Consider the following 27727-nt stretch of genomic DNA (forward strand, 5'->3'; position numbering starts at 1 on the left):
AAAAAAACTTCTTAGGCCTTCATGCTAGTATGGCCACTTTTGTAAATATTATCGCGGTGTTGTTTTTTTTCTCTTCAACACATGCACCCGTATTGACCGTGGTCAAAACGTAAACAAATCAACTGTGAACGTAATCTATACGTCCGCAGTTTTTAAGGAAACTTGAATAAAATTATTGCTTGCCAAATGACTCAACAACGGAATGTATATAACTGTTCTAGAAACCCGCTGTAGGCATGAGAAAAAGTTCTGATATCGTTTACCAGTTGATAGATTGTGTGTAATGGAGTTAGAAAACCAATATTGGTCATTGTGAGCGCGAGTTTAACAAATCAGAAAAAAAATTTATATGAGTCAATGAAAAGATTGTTCTGTAGAAGCGCTAATGTCAACCTAATAGATTTTCCTTGCATTTTACTTTCTAATGATTTAGCGCACACAATAAGTGGCAACATTCAAGTATGGGTAATTCCTTTTAAACGGACTGTTCAGAATGCTTTGTATGCTTTGTATGAATGTGTTAAGTTTATCAATACGAAATTCAGGTTAGTGAACTGTTTTATTTATTACCGAAAGCAAGAATCACATCTGGAAGAGAAAGCGTGACAACTTATATCTACTATGTAGAAGCCATTATAGAGAGATTCTTTATTGACTCAAAGGATGGGATGACATTCTGTGCATTTGCTCATTTTTTTTTCTTAACAGAAGTGTTTCACAATTTCACATTAATTTTTGGTGATATTGCTTTTTTTTAAAGCTAAAGCAAACGTGTGTCGAATTTCGTTGGTTGTAGGTTAAGTAATCAGAAAAATAATGGAGACTCACCATACTAATACTGCTTCGCCCAACATCCTCAATTTCGAATTCCTCTCCCATACTCCTGGCGTATCCTTGCTGTGCGTACCGCGTCTTCTCCACCGCGGACAGTACCGCTGTCACCACTTGCAAGCACCTCGTCGTTTTCGGCCGAGCGGCGGCGGGAGGAAGATACCGAAAGAGGATGTTTCTTTTCCACAGTTAGAAAAATAATAATTTTTTTTTTAAATAACTATTTATTGGAATATGAGTTAAATTATTAAGATTTAAATTGGATGTTCAGCCACAAGTGGTGACTTTTCAGCCCTATTAGGACTTTGCCTTGCCCTTAACTGTTCCTCCTGTGTGGGTGTTTCTGCGTAAAAATTCCACAATATGCTGCTAACAGCTCGACGACCAATTCAGAATTACTGGCTGCCGCTCTGCTAACTCTCTCTTTTATATCGTTTCACTGTTTCCCGTTCTGCGTATAGGAAAGGAATTCTAACTAAGGGGACGTCCGTCCACCGCTACCACTAGAACGTATAAAAGGAAATGTGATGTGAGAAATAGCGTCATATAAGTTAAAGCAGCTACTCTGAACGTACCAGACACCATCAGCACGATGGCACCGAAAAGATGGCAGATTTGTACCGTCATTAACTCATTCAAGTACGAACGGCAATGCGAAAGCGAATGTTGAACACATCTTTATACTAGTATAGGGTCGTGTGAAAATATGCCATGCGAAACAGGGTTGCCATATATACAGATTAATCTGTATTATAACTATTATTATTATTATTATTATTATTATCATTATTATTATTATCATTATTATTATTATTATTAGAAACCCTTTTGCATACCAAAGATCGTAGATACATTTCAGACCAGGCCATTGCAATTGTCTCGTACCGAAATTTCGAGAAGAATCAGATATCTTCGAACTTCATAGCTTCAATAAAAATAAACTACAAATTTGTCGTACCTAGCTTCCTATATTAGCAAATTAAAAAGGAATTGTTTGAAGTTTTGAATATATAGTTGTGGAATGTAACTAATCTGTACTTTAATGTAGGTGTATCGCTTCAAATTCTATTAGTGAAAAAGAGGAAAGCTTGCACAATTCATACAATCAATCTACTAACTGATATTCGGAAAAGTGATGGGAGCGTGTCAGTTTTTTCGTATTCACGACATCCAGTTATGTCTCTGACATTACTCACCCGCCTTTTTTTAGACAGAGCATAGAATTTTTCTTTATGAGATGATATAAACATTTAATATATTCATTACACTTTGCCTGGATTGTTTCAATATGATCCTTGAAAGTGAGTTTTTTGTCATACGTTAAACCTAAGCATTTTTCTTGATCAGACCATGCCAATTCCAAACCATTCAAATTAATAATGTGATTATTGTTTGGTTTAAGAAAAGGAGCTCTTGGCTTATGAGGAAAGATAATTAATTGCGTTTTTGCTGCATTAGGTTTAATTTTCCATTTTGACAGATAATCACTGAAAATATTTAAACTTCTTTGTAGGCGACTGCAGATCACTCTTAGATTTCAACCTGTGGCTAACAGACTTGTGTCGTCACAGAATAGCGATTTCTGACAACCAACGGGTAGATTTGGAAGATCAGAAGTGAAAATATTATACAAGATTGGAGCTACACTCGAACCCTGCGGAACACGGGCTCGTACGGGTAGCAATTCAGATTTACAATTCTGATAGCTAACCTGAAGAGTACGATCAGTTAAATAATTTTGAATCATTTTGATTAAATAAATAGGAAACTGGAAATCAGACATTTTTGCTATTAAACCTTTGTGCCAAACATTGTCGAATGCTTTGTCTATGTCTAGAAGAGCAACTCCAGTGGATAACCCAGAAGATTTATTTGATTTTATCGTGTTCGTTACTCTGACAAGTTGATGAGTAGTTGAATGTTCATGACGAAATCCAAACTGCTCTGGTAAAAAAATTGAATTCTCATTTATATGAGTCATCATTCTCAACAAGATAATTTTTTCAAAAAGTTTACTGATAGAAGAAAGTAAGCTAATTGGTCGATAACTTGATGTTTCTGCTGGGTTTTTATCAGGTTTCAGGATAGGAATTACTTTAGCGTTTTCCATCTTTTTGGGAAGTAAGCTAATGAAAAACACTTGTTGAAAATTTTAACCAGGAGTCTCAAGGCAACATCGGGAAGATTTTTATTAAGAATATTAAAAATTCCATCATTACCAGGAGCCTTCATGTTTTTGAGTTTCCTAATAATTGATTTAATTTCATCAAAATTCGTCTCAATAATGTCATCGTGTGATAACACTTGGGTTGAAATATGATCATATTTCAGTGAGACTTCATTTTCAATAGGACTCACAACGTTCAAATTAAGATTGTGGACACTCTCGAACTGCTGAGCAAGTTTTTGAGCTCTTTCGCCATTTGTAAGAAGTATTTGATTTCCTTCCTTGAGAGCAGCAATTGGTTTCTGAGGTTTCTTAAGAACCTTAGAAAGTTTAGAATAAGGTTTAATTTGTTCAACTTCTTTAGCGAAATTTTCATTTCGCAAAAGAGTAAATCTATGTTTAATTTCTTTTTGTAAATCCTTAACTATGATTTTCATAGCAGGATCACGAGAACGTTGATATTGTCGTCGACAAACATTCTTCAATCGAATGAGCAGTTGAAGATTGTCATCAATGATTGGAGAATTTAATTTAGTTTGAGCTTTGGGAACTGAAAGATTTCTAGCTTCGATAATATAATGATTCAAATTGTCAATTGCTGTGTCGATGTCCGCAAAATTTTCTAAAATAGTTTCATGATCCACATGATTTTCAATGTGAGATCTGTAATCCAACCAATTAGCTCTATGATAGTTGAAAATAGAACTAATTGGATTAATTATAGCTTCGTTGGAAAGTCTGAATGTTACAGGAAGATGATCTGAGTCAAAGTCAGCATGTGTAATCGGTTCACTACAAATGTGACTTTGATCTGTTAGAACCAGATCAATTGTGGACAGGTTTTTCACGGATGAAGAACTGTGAAGTAACCAGCTGAGAGTTGATTATGAAGTATTTTACCATTACTGTTATTTTGCCTACAATTCCACTGGACATGCTTAGCATTTAAGTCCCCTATTACGAGAAATTTCGATCGATATCTTGTAAGTTTTTGCAAATCGCCTTTAAAGAAATTCAATTGTACGCCGGTGCATTGGAATGGTAAATATGCTCCAGCGATGAAATAAATTCCATGAATGGTTTCAACTTCGATTCCCAAGCTTTCAATAACTTTAGTATTGAAAGAAGATAAAATTCGATGTTTAATTTGCCGTTGGACAAAAATGGCAACTCCACCACCCATTCCAGTAAACCTGTCAAATCGATGTACCACATAATGTGGATTACTTTTCAATTTGACATTTGGTTTAAGAAAAGTTTCTGTCACAATGACAATATGGATTTTGTGAACTTTGGGAAAATTATAAAATTCATCTTCACTCGATTTCAAAGATCGAGCATTCCAATTTAAAATATTCAAATAATTATTTAACATCACTGTTAAATTTTATTTTAGATCATTTTATGTTCAGTTATATCGCCTAAATCGACTTTATTTAAAGAAGCGAATGGCTTTGAAGGAATATTTGTAGGTAGACTGCCATTAGAAGAATATGATTTGGCCGGTCTACCTATTAATAAATTGTTTTCGTTAGAATTATTTACATTAGAAGAAATAGGTGGTAGATTTCTATCTAAAATACCAGCATAACTGACATTTGAAGAAGATGATGACGAGGTCGATCTACCTGTCAATAAATTGTTTTCGTTAGAAGACTAATTGACAGGCGTACCTGTTTTTTGTTTTAAATTCGAAGAAATCAGTGCCTTAGAAGAATTAGGCGTGGCATTTGTAACGGTTTTTTGATTTTCCTGTATGTTCTTTAAATTTAAGGTCGTTGATTTGACTTGTTGTCGAAGCGAACGAACGTTTAAAATATTTTCCCTGACAGGACATTTCAAATAATTAGGATTTATGATTTCCATTGCAATTTGAACATGAAAATTTATCAGTGGTTTCATTCATTGGACAAACGTCTTTCGAATGCGATTTACCACAATTCAAACAACGTATATCCATATGACAATTTTTGGTTCCATGACCGAAGCCTTGGCAACGACGACATTGCGTTAAGTTTGCAATACGATTATGCCGTTTATAATGTTCCCAATGAATTTTAATGTGGGAAATGAAACGTACTTTTTCTAAAGTTTTCAAATTGTTTACATCACTTCGATTTAAGTGTATTAGGTAAAGTTCATGGGAAATTCCAGAGCGTGGTTTAGAAGTACCATTCGCTCTTTTTTTTCATAAGTATTACTTGGGAAGGGGCAAAACCAAGCAATTCTTTTAGGTCATTTTTAATTTCATCAATACTTTGATCATTTGATAATCCTTTCAAGACAGCTTTGAAGGGTCTGTCTGATTTTATATCATATGAATAAAATTTATGAAGTTTCTCGGACAAATATTGAATAAGACGTTCGTAATCTTCCAATCCATCCACCAAGACTCGGCATTCTCCTCTTCGTCCGATTTGAAATGAGACTTTTACTTCCGGGAGAAAAGTAGAAAGCTCAGTACGGAATGCTTTGAAGTCGAAAATTATCACCGTCACTGGTGGCATAGATTGATGTTTCTTCCCAGAACGACAAGCGTCCATTTTGGGAATTTTTGAAGAATTTTCTTCTATGTCGCTACAATCGGATTCAGGAAGAATCTCGTAAATATTGTTAGACGGCATAGGATCAGCAGAAGGGAAATCCGTCCGTTGTCTTTTATTTTTACATTCAGATTCTATAAGATCGTGAATGTATTTAGAAAAATGTTGAATAACGGATTGTGATTTATTCCGTATTGAATTATTTTTAGCCTTAGGCTTGTTGCCTTTCCGGTTGGACGCAGGCATTTTTGAAATTTTAAATTAAATTAACTAGGCTAAATTAGTCTTCGATTAGACTCCTAGCTAGCCTTAAAAAAGGCTGATTAATTTCTTAGTCACTCTAATATCACTCTTTGTATCACTTAGTCACTCTAATATCACTCTTTGTATCACTTAGTTAGTGATTCAGGTAGCCTTGAAAAAGACTGAAGCCTTGAATCAATGAAACTCTAGGTAGCCAGAAAAAAAAAGTACGGGTGTGTAATGTCAGAGACATAACTGGATGTCGTGAATACGAATAAAACTGACACGATTTCGTTACACTTTCGAATTCGAATTGATAGTTGATCGATTGTATGAAGATATGTGCCTGACTACCTCAAAATCGTCGTCCTTGCGCGAAAAAGCCAAGCAAAAATAAAGAGTGTTCCGCCTTGTTTTTAAAATTTTCAGAAAACCTAATTTTTGATTTGTTTGTGGTTATCTCACACTGTTCAAAATATTATCCTAACTTCCTGATCATATTTTTGATAAAATAGTGAAAGAATTATGTTGCTGCCATTAATACAAGTCGAGATATTCACGATTAAGTTCTGCCCATTCTTCCATATGGCTAATTTTAAAAAGGCGCCCCATAGTAAAGTAAGTCGTATTCACGACAAAAGAACCTATTTGAAGAATTCTGGAATTAGGAACTGGACCTGAGTTCAAGAACTATATTCAGAACTTAGAACAGACTCAGAATTCAGTTGGATTTTAGCTCTAGAACTACAATTTCGAAACTGAAATCAGTTCCGGATTCTTTTTCCAGAATCCAGTTCAGCACACAGGCTCTGAATTCTAAACCCATATTCCGGAACTAAGCTCTGAAACTTGAAGACGATTTTTCGCCACGACCATCAAATGGGTTGTATACAGTAAAGCAAAATTTCGCATAATTCTTTGAGAGTATTATTATGGTTCTAAAAAGAACCGAATAGAACTCTAGAATTTAGAACCAAGAACAGACTCAGTGATCAGTTGCAATTCTAAAACTGTAATTTCGAAACTGAAATCAGTTCCGGAATATAGTTCCAGAATCCAGTTTCAGCAAAGTCCAAATGAATGCACGACCTATGCGTATGAGGCTTTATACCACGCAAAAGGTCTGCTTCTATTGCCGACTGCTCCACCTGACGACTGAAGTCCAAATGAGAGTTGCGACCTGAGCGTTTGAGGTTTTTAACCACGCAGAAGGTGCACTCTCCGAAGCTGCTGGTCCCACGCCGTCCGCTTGCATCCAACGCACAAGAATAAATGATCAAATTTCGACCACGGTTCCCCTTTTATACGCAGTCAGCTGAAGATATGTGCCTGACTACCTCAAAATCGTCGTCCTTGCGCGAAAAAGCTAAACAAAAGTAAAGAGTTTTCCGCGTTGTTTTCAAAGTTTGAGAAAACTTAATATTTGAGTTGTTTGTGGTTATCTCACACTGTTCAAAATATTATCCTAAATTCCTGATCATATTTTTGAACAAATGGTGAAGGAATTATGTTGCTGCCTTTAATACAAGTCGAGATATTCACGATTAAGTTCTGCCCATTCTTCCATATGGCTAATTTTGAAAAGGCACCCCATAGTAAAGTAAGTCGTATTCACGACAAAATTCCAGGAGCCAAGAGCTATACGCGTGCGGTGCGAACGACTGTTCAACACCGACTGAAATAATAAATTTGTTTCTTCTGTTCTTCTTTAAACTTTTATTTGTGTTATTAATTCACAATAACGTCTTTACATAGTGGTAGCACATTTTCCGCAAAAACTGTTATCACTTGTTATCTTTTCTCGGTAACACTACAGTGGGTCTATGCTTCTTGTGCTATATGTTTTGTTCACGCAATCTATCTTATCCCTTAGAGAATGTTTCTTCTCCCACTTGCTACCATCAGGCTATGTGCTTACAAATCCGATATTTACTTTTATTTATCACTATTCAAAAACTGTTAACATGCTTTCTGTCAATCATATTTTGCGAATTCTCTTCTTTATAACGATATTGTACACGAATTGATATCACTTAAAAACGATTATTAACACGAGAACTCGAACGGGACGGACTAACTTATCTACGGGTCGACTCCCGAGACTAACGGCCATTTACCGCGCACTCTTTAAAACTTAACTAACAGCTAACTCTTCCCAACTATGGGTATTTAAGCTCCTAACATTTACTTTCGGGTGAAGCCCGAAGATTTTAGTACAAGCCGAGCTTGTGATTTTAAGTAGAAAGTTCATTCGACTTTCTCCCGAAGTTCAACTGATAGCCGCGAGCCGCGAACCGAAACCACTGCCACAATGTCAATGACAGTGACCGGTGCCCGTGAAAAGATATTTTTGTTATTGCTCGTCGCGTTCACGCTGACGTGAAGGCTTGCCTGAAAGGTGACGAGTTTTTTTCTTCACGGCTACCTACTTTTTCTACAATACTAACAAGTTCGAAGGGAAATTTGCTAAGGGCGCTGCACTTGACTCGCCGTACACAGACCAAATGGTACGACTTTGAACTGAAAGTGGCCCCGACCGGGAACAGTGAATGCAGTTAACAGACGAGATTCTTTTTTCAGTGGCAGCTGCCAAAAAGCATCTTTCAAGTCACTCGGCGATATGTAGAAACATCCACTGAGATTGCTGACGATTGAGGCGATCTGCGGAATCGGATGTCCTTCATTAACCATGATCGAGTTCAAGTGTCGAGCATCTAGACATACTCTGTACTGTCCTGTCTTTTTCTTTACAGCAACGAGCGGATTGTTCCACGGCGAAAACACGGCCTCCTCGATGACATCCAACGCTATCATCCGATCAATTTCCGATGGGTTCATCATTGTTATTCTGCTCATCGGACGACATGTCTATCTTGTTGCACACCGCTCGAACTCCACAAATTCATGCCGAGGATAATACACTCGGGCAATGAAGGTATTAGTAGCACCGGAATTGTTTCATGACGGCCGTTGTATGCTATAGGCAGCTTGACGAACTCGGACATGGTGTGTTTTGTGCCGTCTGCTGTCTGGATACCACCTTTCAGTCGACCTCGCTTCAAGTTCAGCTCGTCGATGATCTTTATTGCGGCTCCTCCGATTAGAGAACAGTTTGCTCCGCTATCCAACAAACCTGTTAACTGTTTGCCAAGAACTGTGAAATCGGCATGTGGCCGGTTGTCTCCGTTTGTGTTGATTCTGATAGAGTTGATGTGTCGAAGCTCGGGAAATGATGAGGGACTATAGAATTCTTGCGAGGATGCGATTCCCTCGGTTACTGACTCCTCGCTTGCTCGTTTCCCGTTGCTGTGAACAACTAGGACAACTGCGAAGTGAATAGCCCTTCTGACCACATCGATAGCAAAACAGTATGGCTTGTGGTTTTGGACAGTCCATGAACCTATGCCCTTCCGTATCACAATTCCAGCAGCGAAGCAGGACTGATCTGTTCTCGTCCTGTGCTTCTTGGGAGCAGATCGCTGTCTGTTGCTCTCTACGATTATTGTTCGCTTCCGACCGATAAGATTGTCTCGACGCTTGTGGCTGTTGTACACGAAACCCTTGCGCCGCCTCTTGGCGATGATCTCTCCTTTCGAAGCGAGCCTTTAATGCGTTTACTTGCTGGCATAATCTCCAGTTGTTGCGTCCAATCTTGCTCTTCTCCAGCTGTTGACACCGAGTCGTACGATTCATCATACGGTTGTTGTTCTAGAAATTCGGCTGATTCCACGGCATGTACTCTGTTGAATCTTTGCAACTGTCCTGCATTTCCGTATGTTCTCTCTCTTTGTGATGGTGTTGGCGTTGCTAGGCTCGGCTCAAGCTCAGAAGAATGCGCGTCTCGTCCAATTCGTTACAGACTTCAGCCATTTCGGTTAACGTTTGAGGTCTCGCAGCTGCAACAATCGATGCGTACTCCGTGTTCATGTTCTTCTTCACGATGAATAATTTCTCCTCTGGTGACATCGCTGGCTGGACGAACCGAAACAGTGCTGATATGTCCCTGAAGAATTTCGCAAACGATTCATTTGCACCTGTGACGGATACTCTCTATGAGGGAATGGTGGTGTGCTTCCCGTTCTTCCGTAGTGATGATATTGGTCCTAATTGGATGTTGGATTGAAGTTATCCGCTTCCTTGTGCAGAGTTGAAGACCACGCCGGTTGCCAATTTCCGAGATCACGTCCACGACCTCGTCCTCTTCCGATAGGTGATGATACTCTGGGTAAGCCAGTAGCTTCTTTACTTTCCGTTTGCTGCCATGCAAACGTAGCCATTTGCGTCTCTTTGTTGCTAGCACCTTGCTCTGCTGTCTTCTTCGCGCGGGCGCCTGCACCTCCTACCTGTCCGTGCGTTGCTTGCGAACTCTGATGATCTTCCGGTACGCCAAATGCCCCTTGCATTATGTGCACTGAGTTATTTGATTCTTTGGAACTGCTGTTTCGATCACTCACTTGACACAAAGCTGACATGTTTAACGCGGTGTAAACTTCTTCCAATAAAGCGGCTATCAATGCTTGAACACTAGCTAAACACTAGAACACTAGAACCAAACGATTTCGATAGTGACGTAATCGCGATTTTATATGTTCTAAGAAACCAATATCGTGTTTCTTAATTGCTGAGTCTATTGGTGCCAGCAATAATTTCAGACGTGATGCGCAAGCATTAATGTTGCTTTCATCACTCATAACGTGACTAGAAGTCGTATAGAAACGCTTCCGCCTTAAATCTTCTTCAAAAGCCTTCAATAAACGGGCACATTTACCCCTACGGGTGATTTGACCAAGGCCAGTGATACTACGAAGAGCGAGTTCATAATTTAACTCCTCTTCACTTAAATGCAACGGATCTATCTCCATGGTGAGATAGCGAATTAAACTAAAGCCAATCAACAGAATTTAACATAACTAACAAATCGAATACCAAACTAGCAATATATTTGCTTTATGCCGTGCTTACCCGAAAGCAAAATAGGTTTTCTAGTAGGGCGCCATTGCGATTTTTCTTATTTTCTCTTTCTAGGGCATTGCATGCCACTTTCTCGCCGCGTTGGCAATGTACTGTGATCCGCTGACCAATAAACGTCACACAATACTGGGACTAGTGAGATGCAAGGAAATGATTGTGCAGACATACCCGTGTCACTTCAGCATTCACTCCTGTCTCCGAAACCCACGATCTCGTAACATCGGTTGCACCAACGCCACCAATCATGCAAATCATGGCCGTTTGTGCATGTGCCGGAACTGTTGTCTAGATTTCGCTTCCTTGATTATCCTTCTTACCGGCCTCTGCGCCGTCAATCTCCGTCGCGGCTAGCGGCGGAATTCTCGTGTGCTCGCCTTTGCTTGTAGATGGGCAGAAATGAAAAACCTTACTCTCCCGTCCGCACATACGATCCCAGATCACAATGGCGGAATGCCCCAATTGAGGGTACCGCCAGCTTCGCCTGCCGTGCATTGATCTTGTGCTTCTACCTGGATGACCTCCGTTAATTACCTCGCAGGCGATAGACACGGCCTTTTTTCCGCGTGACTTTTGCCAGCTTTTCAATACACAATACAGTCGAACATCATAGCCGGCCGCACAAATCCAAAACCGAAAAATTTTCCGAAGCGCGCTCAGCGCAATGGCCGCCAAAGGCGAAAAAAACGGCCCTCGCAAAACACGTATCAACTCGAGCACGCCGGAAGACCAACTGACTATTGTTCGATACGCTATCTCTTTTTCGGATTCTGCAAAAGGAGCAGTGCACCCAGTTGCACTAAATTTTTCTTACTCTGTCTACACGCTTGATTCAATTTCCTTATATGCATCTCACCATGACTTAACTCAAATCCTTAATACAGGGTGATTTTTTAAGAGCTTGAGAACTTTTTTAAACAATAAAACGCATAAAATTTGCAAAATCTCATCGGTTCTTTATTTTAAACGTTAGATTGGTACATGACATTTACTTTTTGAAGATAATTTCATTTAAATGTTGACCGCGGCTGCGTCTTAGGTGGTCCATTCGGAAAGTCCGCTTTTTTATCGACAAATTTTGTTCAGCGATGAGGCTCATTTCTGGTTGAATGGCTACGTAAATAAGCAAAATTGCCGCATTTGGAGTGAAGAGCAACCAGAAGCCGTTCAAGAACTGCCCATGCATCCCGAAAAATGCACTGTTTGGTGTGGTTTGTACGCTGGTGGAATCATTGGACCGTATTTTTTCAAAGATGCTGTTGGACGCAACGTTACAGTGAATGGCGATCGCTATCGTTCGATGCTAACAAACTTTTTGTTGCCAAAAATGGAAGAACTGAACTTGGTTGACATGTGGTTTCAACAAGATGGCGCTACATGCCACACAGCTCGCGATTCTATGGCCATTTTGAGGGAAAACTTCGGAGAACAATTCATCTCAAGAAATGGACCGGTAAGTTGGCCACCAAGATCATGCGATTTGACGCCTTTAGACTATTTTTTGTGGGGCTACGTCAAGTCTAAAGTCTACAGAAATAAGCCAGTAACTATTCCAGCTTTGGAAGACAACATTTCCGAAGAAATTCGGGCTATTCCGGCCGAAATGCTCGAAAAAGTTGCCCAAAATTCGACTTTCCGAATGGACCACCTAAGACGCAGCCGCGGTCAACATTTAAATGAAATTATCTTCAAAAAGTAAATGTCATGTACCAATCTAACGTTTAAAATAAAGAACCGATGAGATTTTGCAAATTTTATGCGTTTTATTGTTTAAAAAAGTTCTCAAGCTCTTAAAAAATCACCCTGTATAACGATACAAACTGCTCTCTAACTAAGATCCATATACTTACATTACCGATGAACTCTTACCTGTAGTGTTTCAGAATCTGGCACAGTAACCAATTTTGGTTTCGAAACAAAAAAATATTTGTTATCGCCATCCGGATCATAATATAATATGGAACACTGAAACGAAAGAAACAAGCAATCAATCAAAACCTAAAGAGAAACGAGTTGACTGACTGATATATCTTGTGTTAAGCAATATAATGTGTATAGAGATATTATTTCTTAAGTGCTAAGTAAACGGAATGCTTGAATAAAATAAATTAATTGCATTTCAAGATCAGTAGATAATCAATTTTGTTCTTGGAATTCTCAATAGACTTCATAATATCGGTTCCACTAAAGATCGTCGAAACCGACATAATTACGCTCTTTTGTTTATGATTCACTGTTGGCCACAGATATTGCAAAGAAAGTTCGATTTCGATTCTTCGATGAAAATTATGTTCCAAAAATTCTAAGGCTGTGGTATATAGAAATAGCACTGAAACACGTCACACGGTAATTATGAAAAACTCAGAACCTAGAATATAAAAAGCCTTCTGAATTGTCTTAGTAGCGTAATAATACTTTTCTTTTCGATTCCTTTGCATTTCGCTTTTGGCTCATCAGTGCTTAAAGCAGTTCAAACTTGAATGCTATCTCCGCATAGTACTTCAATTTCAACCTCTTTACCACAATTTTTGTGATACTTAAAGGATATTTCACGTGGTGCCATATATTAACTGACGTCTCAAGCGTAAACGAGTGACCTATTACTGGTCGCCGCAGAATTTAACTATTTATGAGTTGTTTGGTTTGTACAATAAGTAAATGTTTTGTTTCGGTTACTTCGAGTTTCGCCTTCGGCTCATCAATGCTTACAACAGTTTAAATTATTTTGCTTTTCTCTTGCCATTTACATTTTAGGGGTACAAATGAGTTCATGGCGTTTTGCCTTTCTCTATCGAAAGGTATTAAAATTGCTGGAAAACCGACTTTAGATAGGAGCCTCGTAGACCCGTTGTATACCAATCGACTTATCTCGACGAGATCTGAAAATATATGTGTGTGTGTATGACTTACCCTTACTAACAGCTATAGTTCTAGGGTGTCCTTTGTTGTATCAAGCATACGTCTCCACATAACGCGGTCAATGGCTGCTCGTCGCCAGCCACTCAAGGCACGGATGATTCTGAGATCACCCTCTACTTGATCGATCTACCTTGCTCGCTGCGCTCCTCTTCTCCTTGTACCAGTCGGATTATATTCAAGAACCATTTTCACTGGGCTGTCGTCCGACATCCTTATGACATGCCCAGCCCACCGTAGACGTCCGATTTGAGCTGTCCGTACGATGGGTGGTTCCCCTAGCACCTGTTGCAATTCGTGATTCATACGCCGTCAATTTCGTGAGGTGGCGTACTTTTCTCGATGGAAGGGTTTTTCTGAGACCAAAGTACGCACGATTCCCTGCCAAAATACGTCTCTGAATTTCGCTGTGTCATTATCGGCGGTCACCAGTAAAACCCAAATACACGAACTCGTCAACCACCTCGATATCGTCACCTGTCTATCAATATTCGTGGTGGGAGGTGTAGTGTTTCTTCTCTAGAGCCTCCTTCTCTCATGTATTTTGTTTTTGACGCATTTATGGCCTGTCCGATACGCCTAGCTTCAGCTTCAGTCCGATGTAGGATTCCGTCATCTTCTCTAGGTTACGTGTCAGAATAACAATATCGTCAGCGATGTCGAAAAGTTGTACGGACTTTTAGAATAACGTGCCACTCGTGTCGATTCTCGCGCTTCGAATCACACCTTCCAAGACAATATTAAACAAGATACAAGAGAGTCCATCACCTTGTCGTAGCCCTCTCCGAGATTCGAAGGGACTCGAGAGCGTTTCAGATACTCGGACGTAGCACATCACTCTATCCATCGTTGCTTTGACCAATCGCGTCATTTTTTTTTGGTAAACTGTATTCGCGCATTATCTGCCATAGCTGTTCTCGATCGATTGTGTTGTACGCAGCTTTGAAGTCAATGAGTAGGTGATGCGGTACGTTGTATTCACGACACTTCTGGAGTACTTGTCTTATAGTGAATATGTGATCCGTAGTGGCGCGGACTCCAGTAAATCCCGCTTGGTACGGCCCTACGAATTCTTTATCTATTGGTGATAGACGAAGGCGAAGGATTTGGGAGAGTACCTTGTAGGCGGCGTTCAGCAATGTGATTGCGCGGTAATTGCAACAATCTAGCTTATCGCCCATTTTGTAAACGGGACATACCACTCCATCCATTCATTATTGCGGTAGAATCTCCTCCTCCCAAATCTAAGAAATAATACAGTGCAGCGCTCTAGCCAGTGCCTCTCCTCCATGTTTAAGCAGCTCGCCTGGCAACTGGTCATTGCCCGCGGCTTTGTTGTTCCTCAGCTTGCCGATCTCCTCACTTATCTCCGACAGATCAGGGGCTGGGAATCTGTCGTCGGCTGAACGTGCACCCAGATTGATTTCTGTACCGTTCTCTGTATCTTGTGCTTCGCCATTCAGATGCTCCTCATAGTACTGCTTCCACCTGCCGATCAACTCACATTCGTTCGTGAGAAGGTTACCACTGGTATCTCTACACATTTCGGTCTGTGGCGTGTAGCGTTTCACCTTCTCATAGAACTTTCCCTTCTCATAGAACTTCCGTGTGTCATTTGAGCGGTACAGCTGTTCCATCGCTTCGCGATCTTTGTCTTCCTGGTGGCGCTTTTTCTTCCGTGTTCTGTCTGTTCCGCGCCTGTCTGTATAGTTCCTCGTTCGCTCTAGTGCGGTGTTGTAGCATCCTCGCCCTTGCTGCATTCTTCTTTTCGACCAACTGCTGACATTCGCTGCCAAACCAGTCATTTCCTCGATTCGATAACCTCTTACCTAGAACGGTCGCAGCAGTGCTACTCACGGCGGACCTTATGTTCCTCCAGCCGTCTTCAAGAGTCGCCGCGCCAAGCTGCTCTTCCGTTGGTAGCACTAGCTTCAGTTGTTGCGCGTATTCCTCTGCAGTACGAATGCTACGTAGCTGCTCGAGATTGAGTCCCGGCGTTCCTGTGCGACGAGTATTGTGCACCGTCGCTAGTTTTGAGCGCATACAAACCGCGACAAGTCTACATAACGATTTTAGCACGAACTACTGTTGGGCCAATCAGACCGAGGGGGTCGAAGAAACTGCTCATCTGCGATAACAGTTCTTTTTGTTAGTGATTGGTTTGGTTTCCATTTCGGTGACTTGAATGAAAGCGTATATGCGGCTGGTTCCCAGCGTTACCTGAGAGCAGTGGTAGATGAATCTCGATCCAATTCTAGTAACGTACGTGTTTCACGAAGGTTTTCTGGAATGACGTCCAAAACTGATTGACTATTAAATGACCACTGTCGAAGTGTAAAACCACCCGCGTTGAGCAAACCAATCACCTGTTGACATATTTTTTGAAGATTGAAAATATCGTTCGAACCGGTGAGAAGATTATCGACGTAAAAGTCTGTCTTAGCTATGTGAGCTCCCTGGGAAAAATTAGATTCCTCGTCCTTGGCCAATTGTAACAGCACACGTATGGCTAGAAATGGGGAATTGTTAAGTCCATACGTAACGGTCTGTAACTGGTACATTTACAAATGTTGTTTTTTATTTTATTTATTTATTTATTTATTGTAAAATCAACAGATACCATGTGGCCCTAATGATTAATTCTAATACTATGTAAGAATTTGGTCCTTGTTTTATGCCGTGAAAGATTGAAGTCGAACTCAGATGACACTCGATTGAATGATCGTTGTAAGCCGATAATCGCACCGTTTATACCGTAGTTAGTGCGGCGTAAAGGAAGTCGAAGAAAAGCGTTGTTGCGGAGAGCTCGAGGACGAACATTGATGTTGATTTCACGGAGCAAAGTGGGGCAGTCGATTCTATCATTCAAAACGTCTGCTATCATTAAAGCACGCGATAGCTCCCGTCTTACTTGCAGTGTGTCTAGACCGATTAGCAATCCGCGACTTTCATAGCTCGGTAGTTGATGAGGATTGGTCCAAGGTAAACGGCGAAGAGCGAATCGAACGAATCTACGTTGAATCGACTTGATTCTATTAACGCCATTGAGGTAGTGAGGGTTCCAAACAGCTGAACAATATTCCAGAGTAGAGCGAACGAGTGAACAGTATAGGGATTTCAAACAGTAAACATCCGTAAAATGCTTAGCCATTCTCATCACGAATCCAAGGCAGCGAGAAGCTTCAGCCACAATGTAGTTGGTATGTTGCCTGAATGTTAACTGCTCGTCAAGAAAAACGCCGAGGTCCTTGATGCACGTCGATCTACCAATCATGAATCGCTTAATAAAGTATTCGAATTCCAAAGGCACTTTTTTTCTCGTAAACGTTATGATCGAACATTTTTCTGGATTAACGGTCGTGTGATTCAATTTGCACCAATCCGAAAAGATTGCCAATTGTCGCTGAAGAAACGTCGCATCACCTAAGGTGCGAATAACACGGTAGATCTTGAGGTCATCTGCAAAAGATATGCGCGGTCCTTCCAGAGAAAAATTAACGTCGTTAAAGTAAAGCAAGAAGATCAAAGGGCCGAGATGGCTCCCCTGCGGAATTCCAGATGTTGCAACAAATTCTACCGAAGCACAATCATCAATTTTAACCACAAGATGACGATTCCTGAGATATGAATGTATCCATCGAAGGACGTTTGTACCAAAACCAAGTCGATCCAGTTTTGCTATTGTGATGTCATGGTTAATTTTATTGAAGGCGAGGAAAAGATTGGTATAGATTACGTCCGTCTGAAAACCATTTGACATGGCGTTGGTCATGTAAGATGTAAAGGATAATAGATTGGTGGTTGTGGAACACTTAGGCATAAACCCATGTTGGGAATCATCGATATACTGCTAGCAATGATTGAAAATTGGAGTCAGCATTACTTTTTTCACGGTAGTTGTTTAAATTTCTTTTGTCTCCTTTCTTGTAGACCGAAAACATGAATGAAGCTTTCCATAAGTTGGGGAATACTCCCGTAGCTAGTGACATATTAAATAAACGGCAAAGGGGGGCAACTAACCCGGTTGAACATTTCTTTAAGATGACTGCTGGTATGGCGTCTGGGCCTGCAGAGGTGGAAGCCTTCATACCAACGATTGCCGTTTGTATGGATTCCTCGTCTATATTGATCGAGTGCAAAGCATAATTGGATACAGGAACATTATTCGCGGCGCGTGCTATTTCCTGCGGAGATAGAAAATTGCAAGAGAAAACACTTGCGAACCATTCCGAGAACAGCTGGCAAATTTCTTGAGTAAACGAACCAATACGATCTCCGAATTGCATTTGTGATGGCAAACCGAATTCTTTCCTTTGCTCATTAACATGCTTCCAGAAAGCTCTCGGGTTAGATTTTATTGTACGTTGTATATTATTGTTGAGGATCGTCTCACCAAAAAATGCGTTGTAACGGTTGATCATATGGATGCACTAACACTTGCCTGAACATCTTCTCGATATCTGCGGATACAACAAATTTATAGGTCCGAAACCGTAGTACGTGTGACACAAGCGTATCCTGAATTGTAGGTCCTGGTAACAAGATATCGTTCAGTGACAATCCAGGGCGGGATTTACACGACGCATCAAATACTGTTCTGAGTTTTGTGGTATTGCTATCAAGCTTCAACACAATCAACACAATAATTTTCAATAGTACACTATTGAAAAACCTGTTTGATTTAACCCATGAAAGCACCAGCCAATCAGAACGCGAGATGTATGCTTCTATACAAGAGCATCCATATAAAAGTTGAGTGGTTCATTTTTCCTACCATTTGCTGAGCAACTGTTCCTGAAACAAGACACTCGAGAGCAACATCTAGGACCTGTCGTCTCACTGTTTCCCGATCTGAATGCACGAGACACAATGACGCACAATGAGACCGAAAATCGGTAGAAAGGCAGCCAAAAAGTCCAGCAAGGCCCATTGCTGAAACAAGACACACACGAGAACCATATCAGATCTCAATATTTCCTACCAAAAGATTCATCAAGTTGGAAGCTAAATTAATTTGCACCGTCACTAACACATTCAATCACGAAAGCGAAAGTGATGATTTTGAACACATCTTTATACTTGTATACAAATATGCCGCGCGAAACAGAGTTGAACAAATTGAACAAATGAAAGAGATGAACAAATGTTTCCACTTGATTTGCGCATTCTACTTTCCAGGCGTATCAGAACTGGCTAAACTTAAAGTAATCCTAAATATTTCTTTATCACAGTGATGTGGTCGTCCTGAAAAAGACGGGGTTTTCAACTCCTCTTCGTTACGGATGGCCAGCTGCAGATGGCGAGGGATGATTTTCGTTTTCTTGTTGTCACGGGCAGCATTACCGGCCAATTCCAACACTTCGGCAGCCAAGTACTCCATCACTGCCGCCAGATAGACCGATTCACCGGCACCGACACGCTCTGCGCAGTTTCCCTTCCGGAGCAGACGATGGATTTTGCCAACTGGGAACTGCAGACCAGCACGGTTCGAGCGGGACTTTGCCTTGCCCTCAACTCTTCCTCCTGTGTGCGTGATTCTGCGTAAAAATTTCACAAATGCTGTCAACAGCTTGACAGCCAATTCAGTATTACTGGCTGCTGCTATACTAACTCTCTCTTTTATATCGTCTCACTGTTTCCCGTTCTGTGAAGGGGAGGTCCGTACACCGCTACCAGTATAAAATAAAATGTTATGTGAGGAATAGCGTCATTTAAGTTAAAGCAGCTACTCTGAACGTACGAGACACCGTCAGAACGATGGCACCGAAAACAGGTAGAAAAGCAGATTTGAATCGTCACTAACACATTCAATTACGAACGGCAATGCGAAAGCGAATGTGATGATGTGGAACACATCTTTATACTTGTATGGGGTCGTGTGAAAATATGCTATGCGATACAGGGTTGCCATATATACAGGGTGTTGTGTCCGGTATAAATATTCGTGGAAAATCGCGCACCTTCACCCTTAACGGACTCTTCAAGTAACAGGCAAGAAATAGGATTTCAATTATTTTACAGCAACTTAAATTTTCTGCGATGTGCTTTCTTCGACGGTCAAACTATAATAAGTTTACTCTATTATTTTCTGCTTCACTCCAGCAGTAAATCACGGTAGTAGTAGTGCGCAACGAGCGTGTGAGAAGGAATGTCAATCATGTACGATCAACAAATTAAGCTGGGGTTACAAGGTATACTCTACACTCTAATTTTCTTTAGCGGGTAATTCGGTGGGTAAGTATGGTAATTCTAAACACAGGGTAATCTGTATTTTATTTATACATACATATATGTACAGATTAATCTGTATTATTATTATTATTATTATTATTATTATTAAAATGACTTGCACACCGAAGATCGTCGATACATTTCAGACCAGGCCATTGCAATTGTTTCGTACTGAAATTTCGAGAAGAATCTGATATCTTCAAACTTCATAGCTTCAATAAAAATAAACTACAAATTTGTTGTACATAGCCTCCTATATTGGCAAATTAAAAAGGAATTGTTTCAAGTTTGGAATATATAGCTGTAGAATAGTAGCTGTTTACTGTAACTAATCTGTACTTTAATGTAGGTGCATCGCTTCAAACTCTATTAGCGAAAAAGGGGAAAGCTTGCACAATTCATATAATCAATCAACTAACTGACATTCGGAAAAATGATGGGAGCGTGCCAGTTTTTTCGTATTCACGACATCCAGTTATGTCTGACATTACCCACCCGCCTTTTTACAAAGCGAGGTAGTTATAATCCCCGTGATCCCGAATCCAACAAGCATCGGGCGACAACTTTGCGTCCTTGAAAGTCTTCGATCTGTACTAAAGCGATGGGAAGAATTATTGTGTTCGATTGATCATTCTTGTCACAAACCACCGTGGCGTATTGAAAATGTTCTGGGATCCCGACTGTTTGTGCAGAGAGGGAGGTTCTCATTGTTATTGGTTGCTGAAAAGATTGCGATTGAGCTGACAATGGTTGTTGAAAAGCAGCAGGTAAGCGTTGCGATGCGTTTACTACAGTAGATTGATGAGCGACGAGTGGTGCTGGTTCATTTTTCTGGGTAGCAGAGCGGTTCTACTGTGTAAAGTGCGACAAACTTTTTATTGACCGAAAATAAAAATGACACGATAGACACTCGACCACCGTTGCAGCTTGGGGACCAGCGGGTCCCCATTCCAGTTAAGCATTTATGTATCAATGATTTTCAAAAAAAAATATGAAATGTTCGTTCCCCATAGTCCAGCTTCTCGGCGTGAACGCGATATCGGCGATGTAAACATTCCTGAGAATGAGTTAATCGGATCGAAAGAAACCGAGAGCATTTATTTCTACATATTACCAGAACGTTCGTGGTTTGAAATCAAAAGTTGATGAGTTTTTTCTCTCATGTACCGATGCCGACTTTGACGTCATTGTACTGGTGGAAACCTGGCTTGATGACCGAATTACCTCAGTGCAATTATTTGGTGATCAATACAATGTTTATCGAATTGACAGAAATTCGAACAACAGCATCAGAAAAGTTGGAGGAGGCGTATTGATTGCTGTCAAATGTTCCCTAGACTTGTCGTTGTATATTGAGTGAATGCCGTACTGTATTGAACAGGTTTGCGTCATAATACGAATAGCGCAGAGAAGAATTTTCGTTGGCTCGTTTTATCTGCTATGTGAAAAGTGCCACGAATCTGACCTGATATTGGAACATTTGAATTGTATTGATCGGATTCGTGACATTACCAATCCAAATGGTGTTATAGTAATTGCTGGTGTCTATAACCAGCCAAATTTAGCATGGAAGAGATCTCTGGATAATCGAGTTTATGTGGACCCATCATCAACGCGTACTAGACTTAGGCGTGAAGTCGTCGCTCATAAACTACTGTTGGATGGATTAGCTCGCACTAATTTACAACAAATCAATACTGTTTTCAATCACAACGGCCGCATATTAGATCTGATTTTCATTAGCCAGGATGTTCCATGCACCGTAACGACTGAACACGATGATCCGCTGGTTTCTTTAGACAAACATCATCATCGGCTTTTGCAATTACCTTGCACTCAGTACGTTGAAGCTCGTGAAATTCATTCTTTGCATTTTAGGAAAACCTATTTTGTCACTCTACGCCGTGAATTGCAACTGATCCATTGGACTCCAATAATACGTTGTTCGAATGTCGTCGAAGCGGTCCTTATTTTCAACAACATTGTACGGGCACTAATAAATAATCATACACCACCTTTTCTATCTCCTTCCAAGCCACCTTGGTCTAATGCCCATCCCCGTCGATTGAAAAAGAAACGTGCTTCAGAACTGCGAAGGTATACGAAAACGCGTTGCCCGTTCGACTTTAAAATGGCTAGTAGCCAGTATAAACTGTACAATCGACAGCGTTACATATTGTATGTTAAAAAAATCCAGGATCAAATCCGTCGTCAACCTGCAAAGTTTTGGTCGTTTGTAAAAACTAAACATAAGGAGCATGGATTGCCATCTACAATGACTTTGGGAAAGGAGATTGCTCAGTCCTGTATTGAAAAATGCGGTTTATTCGCAAAACATTTTTCTTCTGTATTCCAGTATCATAATGTTGAAAACAATGACACGAAATTTTTACATACGGTTCCATCGGACATCATTGACTTGGATGTTCCGAGCATCTCAGAAGAAATGTTGAAACGTGCAGCAGTTCGATTGAAATCTTCATTCACCCCTGGCCCAGATAGTATACCCTCGGTCATACAGAAACGTAACATGAATGAACTCACTGTTCCTTTATTGAAAATATTCAACCTGTCACTGCAACAATCGAAATTTCCCTCCGAATGGAAAAAATCATTTATGTTTCCCATACATAAAAAAGTGCGGGTGTGTAATGTCAGAGACATTACTGGATGTCGTGAATACGAATAAAACTGACACTCCTTCATACTTCCGAATATTAATTAGTTGATCGATTGTGTGAATTATGCTAGCTTTCTCCTTTAAAAGTACTAGAATTTGAAAAGATAGACCTAAAGTAAAGTACTCAAAAGAACCTTTTCTTTGCGGTAGCAAGCTTTGTATTTTGCTTGGAGGTGCCTCGATCGTGCCATAATCAACACCTTGATTACGCCAACCAAATTCGAAATGAATGGCTTAATTCTCTAAGAATCTCACCTCGACATCTAGTTCCGTCTGAAGCAGTAGAAGAAATGAACGATTTTCAATCAAAGTTTACCTTTCGTACTCGTCCAGTAAATAGTTGGAACTGATATGTGCCTGACTACCTCAAAACCGTCGTCCGGGTGCAAAAAAAGCAAACAAGCGTGATGAATTTTCCTCATAATTTCCAAAAATTTTAGAAAAGTTTGTTTTTCAGTTATTTATGGTCATCTCACGCTGCTAAAAATTTAATCACAAGCTGCTGATCATATTTCCGATTGCTTGTAGAATAAATTATATTGTTATGTTAAGTATATCAAAAGATATTCGCGATAAAGTTCTGCCCATTCTTGTACAGGGTAAATTTTGAAAAGGCGCCCCATAGTAAAGTAAGTCGTATTCACGACAAAAATGGGCTGTATAGAGTAAAGCAAAGTAAAATTTCGCATAATTCTTTGGGAGTATTATTATGGTTCTAAAAAGAACCGATTTGAAGAATTCTGAAATTAGGAACTGGATCTGAGTTCAAGAGTTAAATTCAGAACTTAAAACAGACTCAGAACTCAGTTGGATTTTAGTTCTAGAACTACAATTTCGAAGCTGAAATCAGTTCCGGAATCATTTTCCAGAATCCAGTTCAGCACGCAAATTCTGATTTCTAAACCCATATTCCGGAACTAAGCTCTGAAATTTAAAGACGATTTTTCGCCATGAATAAAAAATAGGTTGTAACAGTTCGACTAAAAGTTCGTATCCTTTAATAGAAACACACATTTTTTGCCAAAATTCGTTTTTATTATTCAACATAATTGCCATCAGAGGCGATACAGCGATTATAGCGATCTTCCAACTTTTCGATACCATTTTTGTAGTACGATTTGTCCTTTGCCTCAAAATAGGCCTCAGTTTCAGCGATTACCTCTTCATTGCTTCTAAATTTTTTTACCAGCGAGCATTCTCTTGAGGTCTGAGAACAGGAAAAAGTCACTGGGGGCCAAATCTGGAGAATACGGTGGATGAGGGAGCAATTCGAAACCCAATTCGTTCAATTTCAGCATGGTTTTTATCGACTTGTGACACGGAGCACTGTCTTGATGAAACAAAACTTTTTTCTTCTTCAAATGAGACCTTTTTTTTAAAATTTCGTCCTTCAAACGCTCTAAAAAAATTGAAATTTCGGCCTTCAAACGCTCTAAAACAAAATGATAGAAAAAGTGACAAAATCAGCTTTTATATGCCTGGGGTAGCACATATTTTGTTCTCTTCCTCAGAACGCGTTCTGATTGGCTGCTGCTGAAATGAATAAAACCAGACAGGTGTTTCAATAAAGTACTATTGAAAAACTTCAATATTGTTGCAATATACGTTCAAGTTGAAAAATTTCGAGTGAGATTATATAAATCCTTCCACAGGTCACTGAACTATGAACTTTCAAAATACGAGAAAGGCAAAGAATCGTAATGTGTTTTCCTCTTTGATCGTTATCGCGATAGATGTTAAGTTTCTCAACAATTGTTACGATGCATAGGTCTTTTTACAGTAATTGCTTCGAAATTTTCGATTTTCAAATTTGATCAATGCTTCAATCAAAGTCAGCATTGGTTTACATTATTCTAAAAACTCCAAAAAAATCCACTGATATTAAAGTTAACATTTCGACGTTAAGGAATGGCACATTGCTTAAGTCCGAGCGAGTCGCGCTGCGGTACGCTCCGCGCGTGCAGCTCGTGATTGAAAAATCCCCTGCTCCGAAAGTATTCATCTTTCCACTCTCAAATTTTCAATTTAGTCACACCCTAAAGCTACATTTTTTCAAATAAAAAAGTTTTTTTTTTTTTCCATAAATACGTTTATTTCATAGGCAATATACATAAGTTTTTCTTCGCCGTGGCATCCACAATACATAGTAGTTTAAACCTAATACATTTCGAATATCATATTAGTATGTTGGTACTCATTAGTTAATCTAAACACTGTTTTTATCAAGCGAGTTGCTATTTTAAATTACATTAAATAAAATACATTTATTTTGTACATGATCTTATAACTATTTCAGGATTGTTTGTATCAGTTCACCACTTATATTCAATATCCTATAGTTGGCTATTGGTTGAACTCATGGAAGAGAAAACAGTTTAACATAAAATAAAATTTAAATTGGAACTCCAATGGATTTAATGAAATGATAAAGAAGTTTCATGTATGGAAGGTCACGACAAGCAAGAATGTCGCGAACTGGGACATTGGATAGTCTACCTTGGGTACGCAAGGAATTTATTAGTTGAGATCTGACATCACGAAACTCCACGCATGTCCAAACAACATGGTCAATATCGCGGTAACCTTCGCCGCAAGCACAATGATTAGTCTCGGAAAGTCCAATTCGAAGGAGATGTGCATCTAACGTGTAGTGATTGGACATGAGTCTGGACATCACACGAATGAAATCTCTACTCACATCCAGTCCCCTGAACCATGCCTTTGTCGATATTTTAGGAATAATTGAGTGCATCCACCGACCCAGATCATCTTTATCCCAAGAAGCTTGCCAGCTGGCAAGTGTTCTTTGGCGAGACGCGCTATAGAATTCGTTGAAAGCAATCGGTCTCTCATAAATTTCACCCTCAATAGCACCACGTTTGGCTAAAATATCGGCTCTTTCATTGCCTGGAATGGAGCAATGAGCCGGAACCCAAACTATTGTGATTAGATAATTATTATTCAATATGTCGTTCAGACACTGTTTTATTTTACCCAAGAAAAACGGTTCATTTTTGCCAGCAGCGTTTGAGCGAATGGCTTCAATTGCACTCAGACTATCTGTGAAGAGGAAATAATGGTTTGGAGATAATGTGACGATTACATTCAAGCTATAATGAACTGCTGCTAACTCTGCTATATAAACAGATGCAGGTTCTTGAAGCTTGAATGAGGCCGAAACATTATTGTTGAACATACCAAACCCTGTCGCTTCTTCCATTCGCGATCCGTCCGTGTAAAACATTTTCTCAAAGTTAATATGCCTGAACTTACTTGAAAATATTTTTGGGATTTCCATAGAGCGTAGGTGGTCCGGGATTCCACGCACTTCGCGCTGCATGGATGTGTCGAAAAATAAAGTTGAGTCAGGTACATTTAGGAGGCTGACACGGATAGGAATATATCTTGAAGGGTTGATTTCCTGTGACATATGGTTAAAATATACTGTCATGAATTTTGTTTGAGATCGAAGCTCGACTAGTCGTTCGAAATTATTAATTACCATGGGATTCAGCACATCACATCTTATTAGCAGGCGTGATGAAAGCTCCCAAAATCGATCTTTTAATGGAAGAACTCCCGCCAGAACTTCAAGACTCATTGTATGTGTCGAATGCATGCAGCCTAAAGCAATTCGCAAACAACGGTACTGAATTCGCTCAAGTTTGATAATATGAGAATTTGCAGCGGAACGAAAACAAACGCATCCATATTCCATCACTGAAAGTATCGTTGTCTGATACAATTTTATTAGATCTTGCGGATGAGCACCCCACCAAGACCCTGTTATTGTTCGAAGAAAATTTACTCTTTGTTGGCATTTCGTTATCAGATACCTAATGTGTCCTCCCCACGTGCATTTGGAATCAAACCACACCCCGAGGTATTTGAAAGTCAAAACCTGTTCGATTATTCTTCCCATCATATGAAGCTGAAGTTGCGCGGGATCATGCTTTTTTGAAAAGACGACCAGCTCTGTTTTCTCCGCAGAGAATTCGATACCAAGATGAACAGCCCAAACGGACAATTTATCTAAGGTATCTTGCAATGGTTTTTGCAGATCAATAGCTTTGGATCCAGTAACTGAAACCACGCCATCATCTGCCAATTGTCTTAGTGTACATGGGGTTACTAGACAGCTGTCAATGTCATTCACGTAAAAATTATAGAGGAGCGGACTGAGGCATGAGCCTTGCGGGAGACCCATGTAGCTAATTCTGATTGTTGCCAAATCGCCATGTGAAAAATGCATGCGTTTCTCTGACAAAAGGTTGTGCAAATAATTATTTATAACCGCTGGGAGTCCATGTTGGTGGAGCTTGTCTGAAAGAACATCAATGGAAACTGAATCAAATGCTCCTTTAATGTCTAAAAATACAGATGCCATTTGTTGCTTTTGAGCGAAGGCAATTTGGATGTCAGACGAAAGTAATGCAAGGCAATCATTCGTCCCTTTATTTCTACGGAAGCCAAACTGAGTATCTGACAACAAACCGTTCGTCTCGACCCAAGTGTCGAGACGTCGTAGAATAATTTTTTCGAACAATTTTCTGATGCAGGACAACATCGCAATGGGTCTATATGAGTTGTGATTGGAAGCTGGTTTCCCCGGCTTTTGAATGGCGATAACTTTCACTTGTCTCCAGTCAGGTGGAACAATATTTTGCTCAAGAAACTTGTTGAACAATTCCAACAAACGTCTTTTTGCGAGGTCGGGCAGATTCTTCACCAAGTTGAATTTAATTCTGTCCAATCCAGGAGCGTTATTGTTACAAGACATGAGTGCTATGGAAAATTCCATCATTGAAAAGGGGCTATCAATGGAATCATCATTTGAAGAAGACTCCCTAACAATGCTATGCGTAGGAACGGAATCTGGACAAACTTTCCTCGCAAAATCAAATATCCATCGATTCGAGTACTCCTCACTCTCATTTCCTACGTTACGATTCCTCATTCGTCTGGCCGTATTCCAAAGAGTGCTCATTGAGGTTTCTCTTGACAAACCTTCCACAAAATGTCTCCAATAGCTGCATTTCTTAACCCGAAGTATGTTCTTGTACTTGGTTTCTAAAACCAAGAATTTTTCAAAATTCTGAGGAGTTCCTCCTCCTCGTTTTAAAAACGTCTTGAAAGCATTTTGTTTCG

At 39.9% G+C, this 27727-nt stretch overlaps 1 protein-coding gene across 3 annotated transcripts in view; it reads right to left on the minus strand.

Annotated features, from left to right (window-relative positions):
* LOC131436716 (phosphatidylinositol 3-kinase catalytic subunit type 3) overlaps nt 1–27727 on the minus strand; it is a 508878-nt gene that overhangs the window by 269700 nt on the left and 211451 nt on the right. For all 3 annotated transcript variants that reach the window (XM_058605589.1, XM_058605588.1, XM_058605587.1), the window contains one exon: nt 12622–12717. In XM_058605589.1, the coding sequence (XP_058461572.1) occupies nt 12622–12717 (96 nt within the window). The remainder of the gene's footprint in view (nt 1–12621; nt 12718–27727) is intronic.

This window comes from Malaya genurostris, chromosome 3 (assembly GCF_030247185.1).
Source record: "Malaya genurostris strain Urasoe2022 chromosome 3, Malgen_1.1, whole genome shotgun sequence".
In the NCBI taxonomy this organism is placed as follows: domain Eukaryota; kingdom Metazoa; phylum Arthropoda; class Insecta; order Diptera; family Culicidae; genus Malaya; species Malaya genurostris.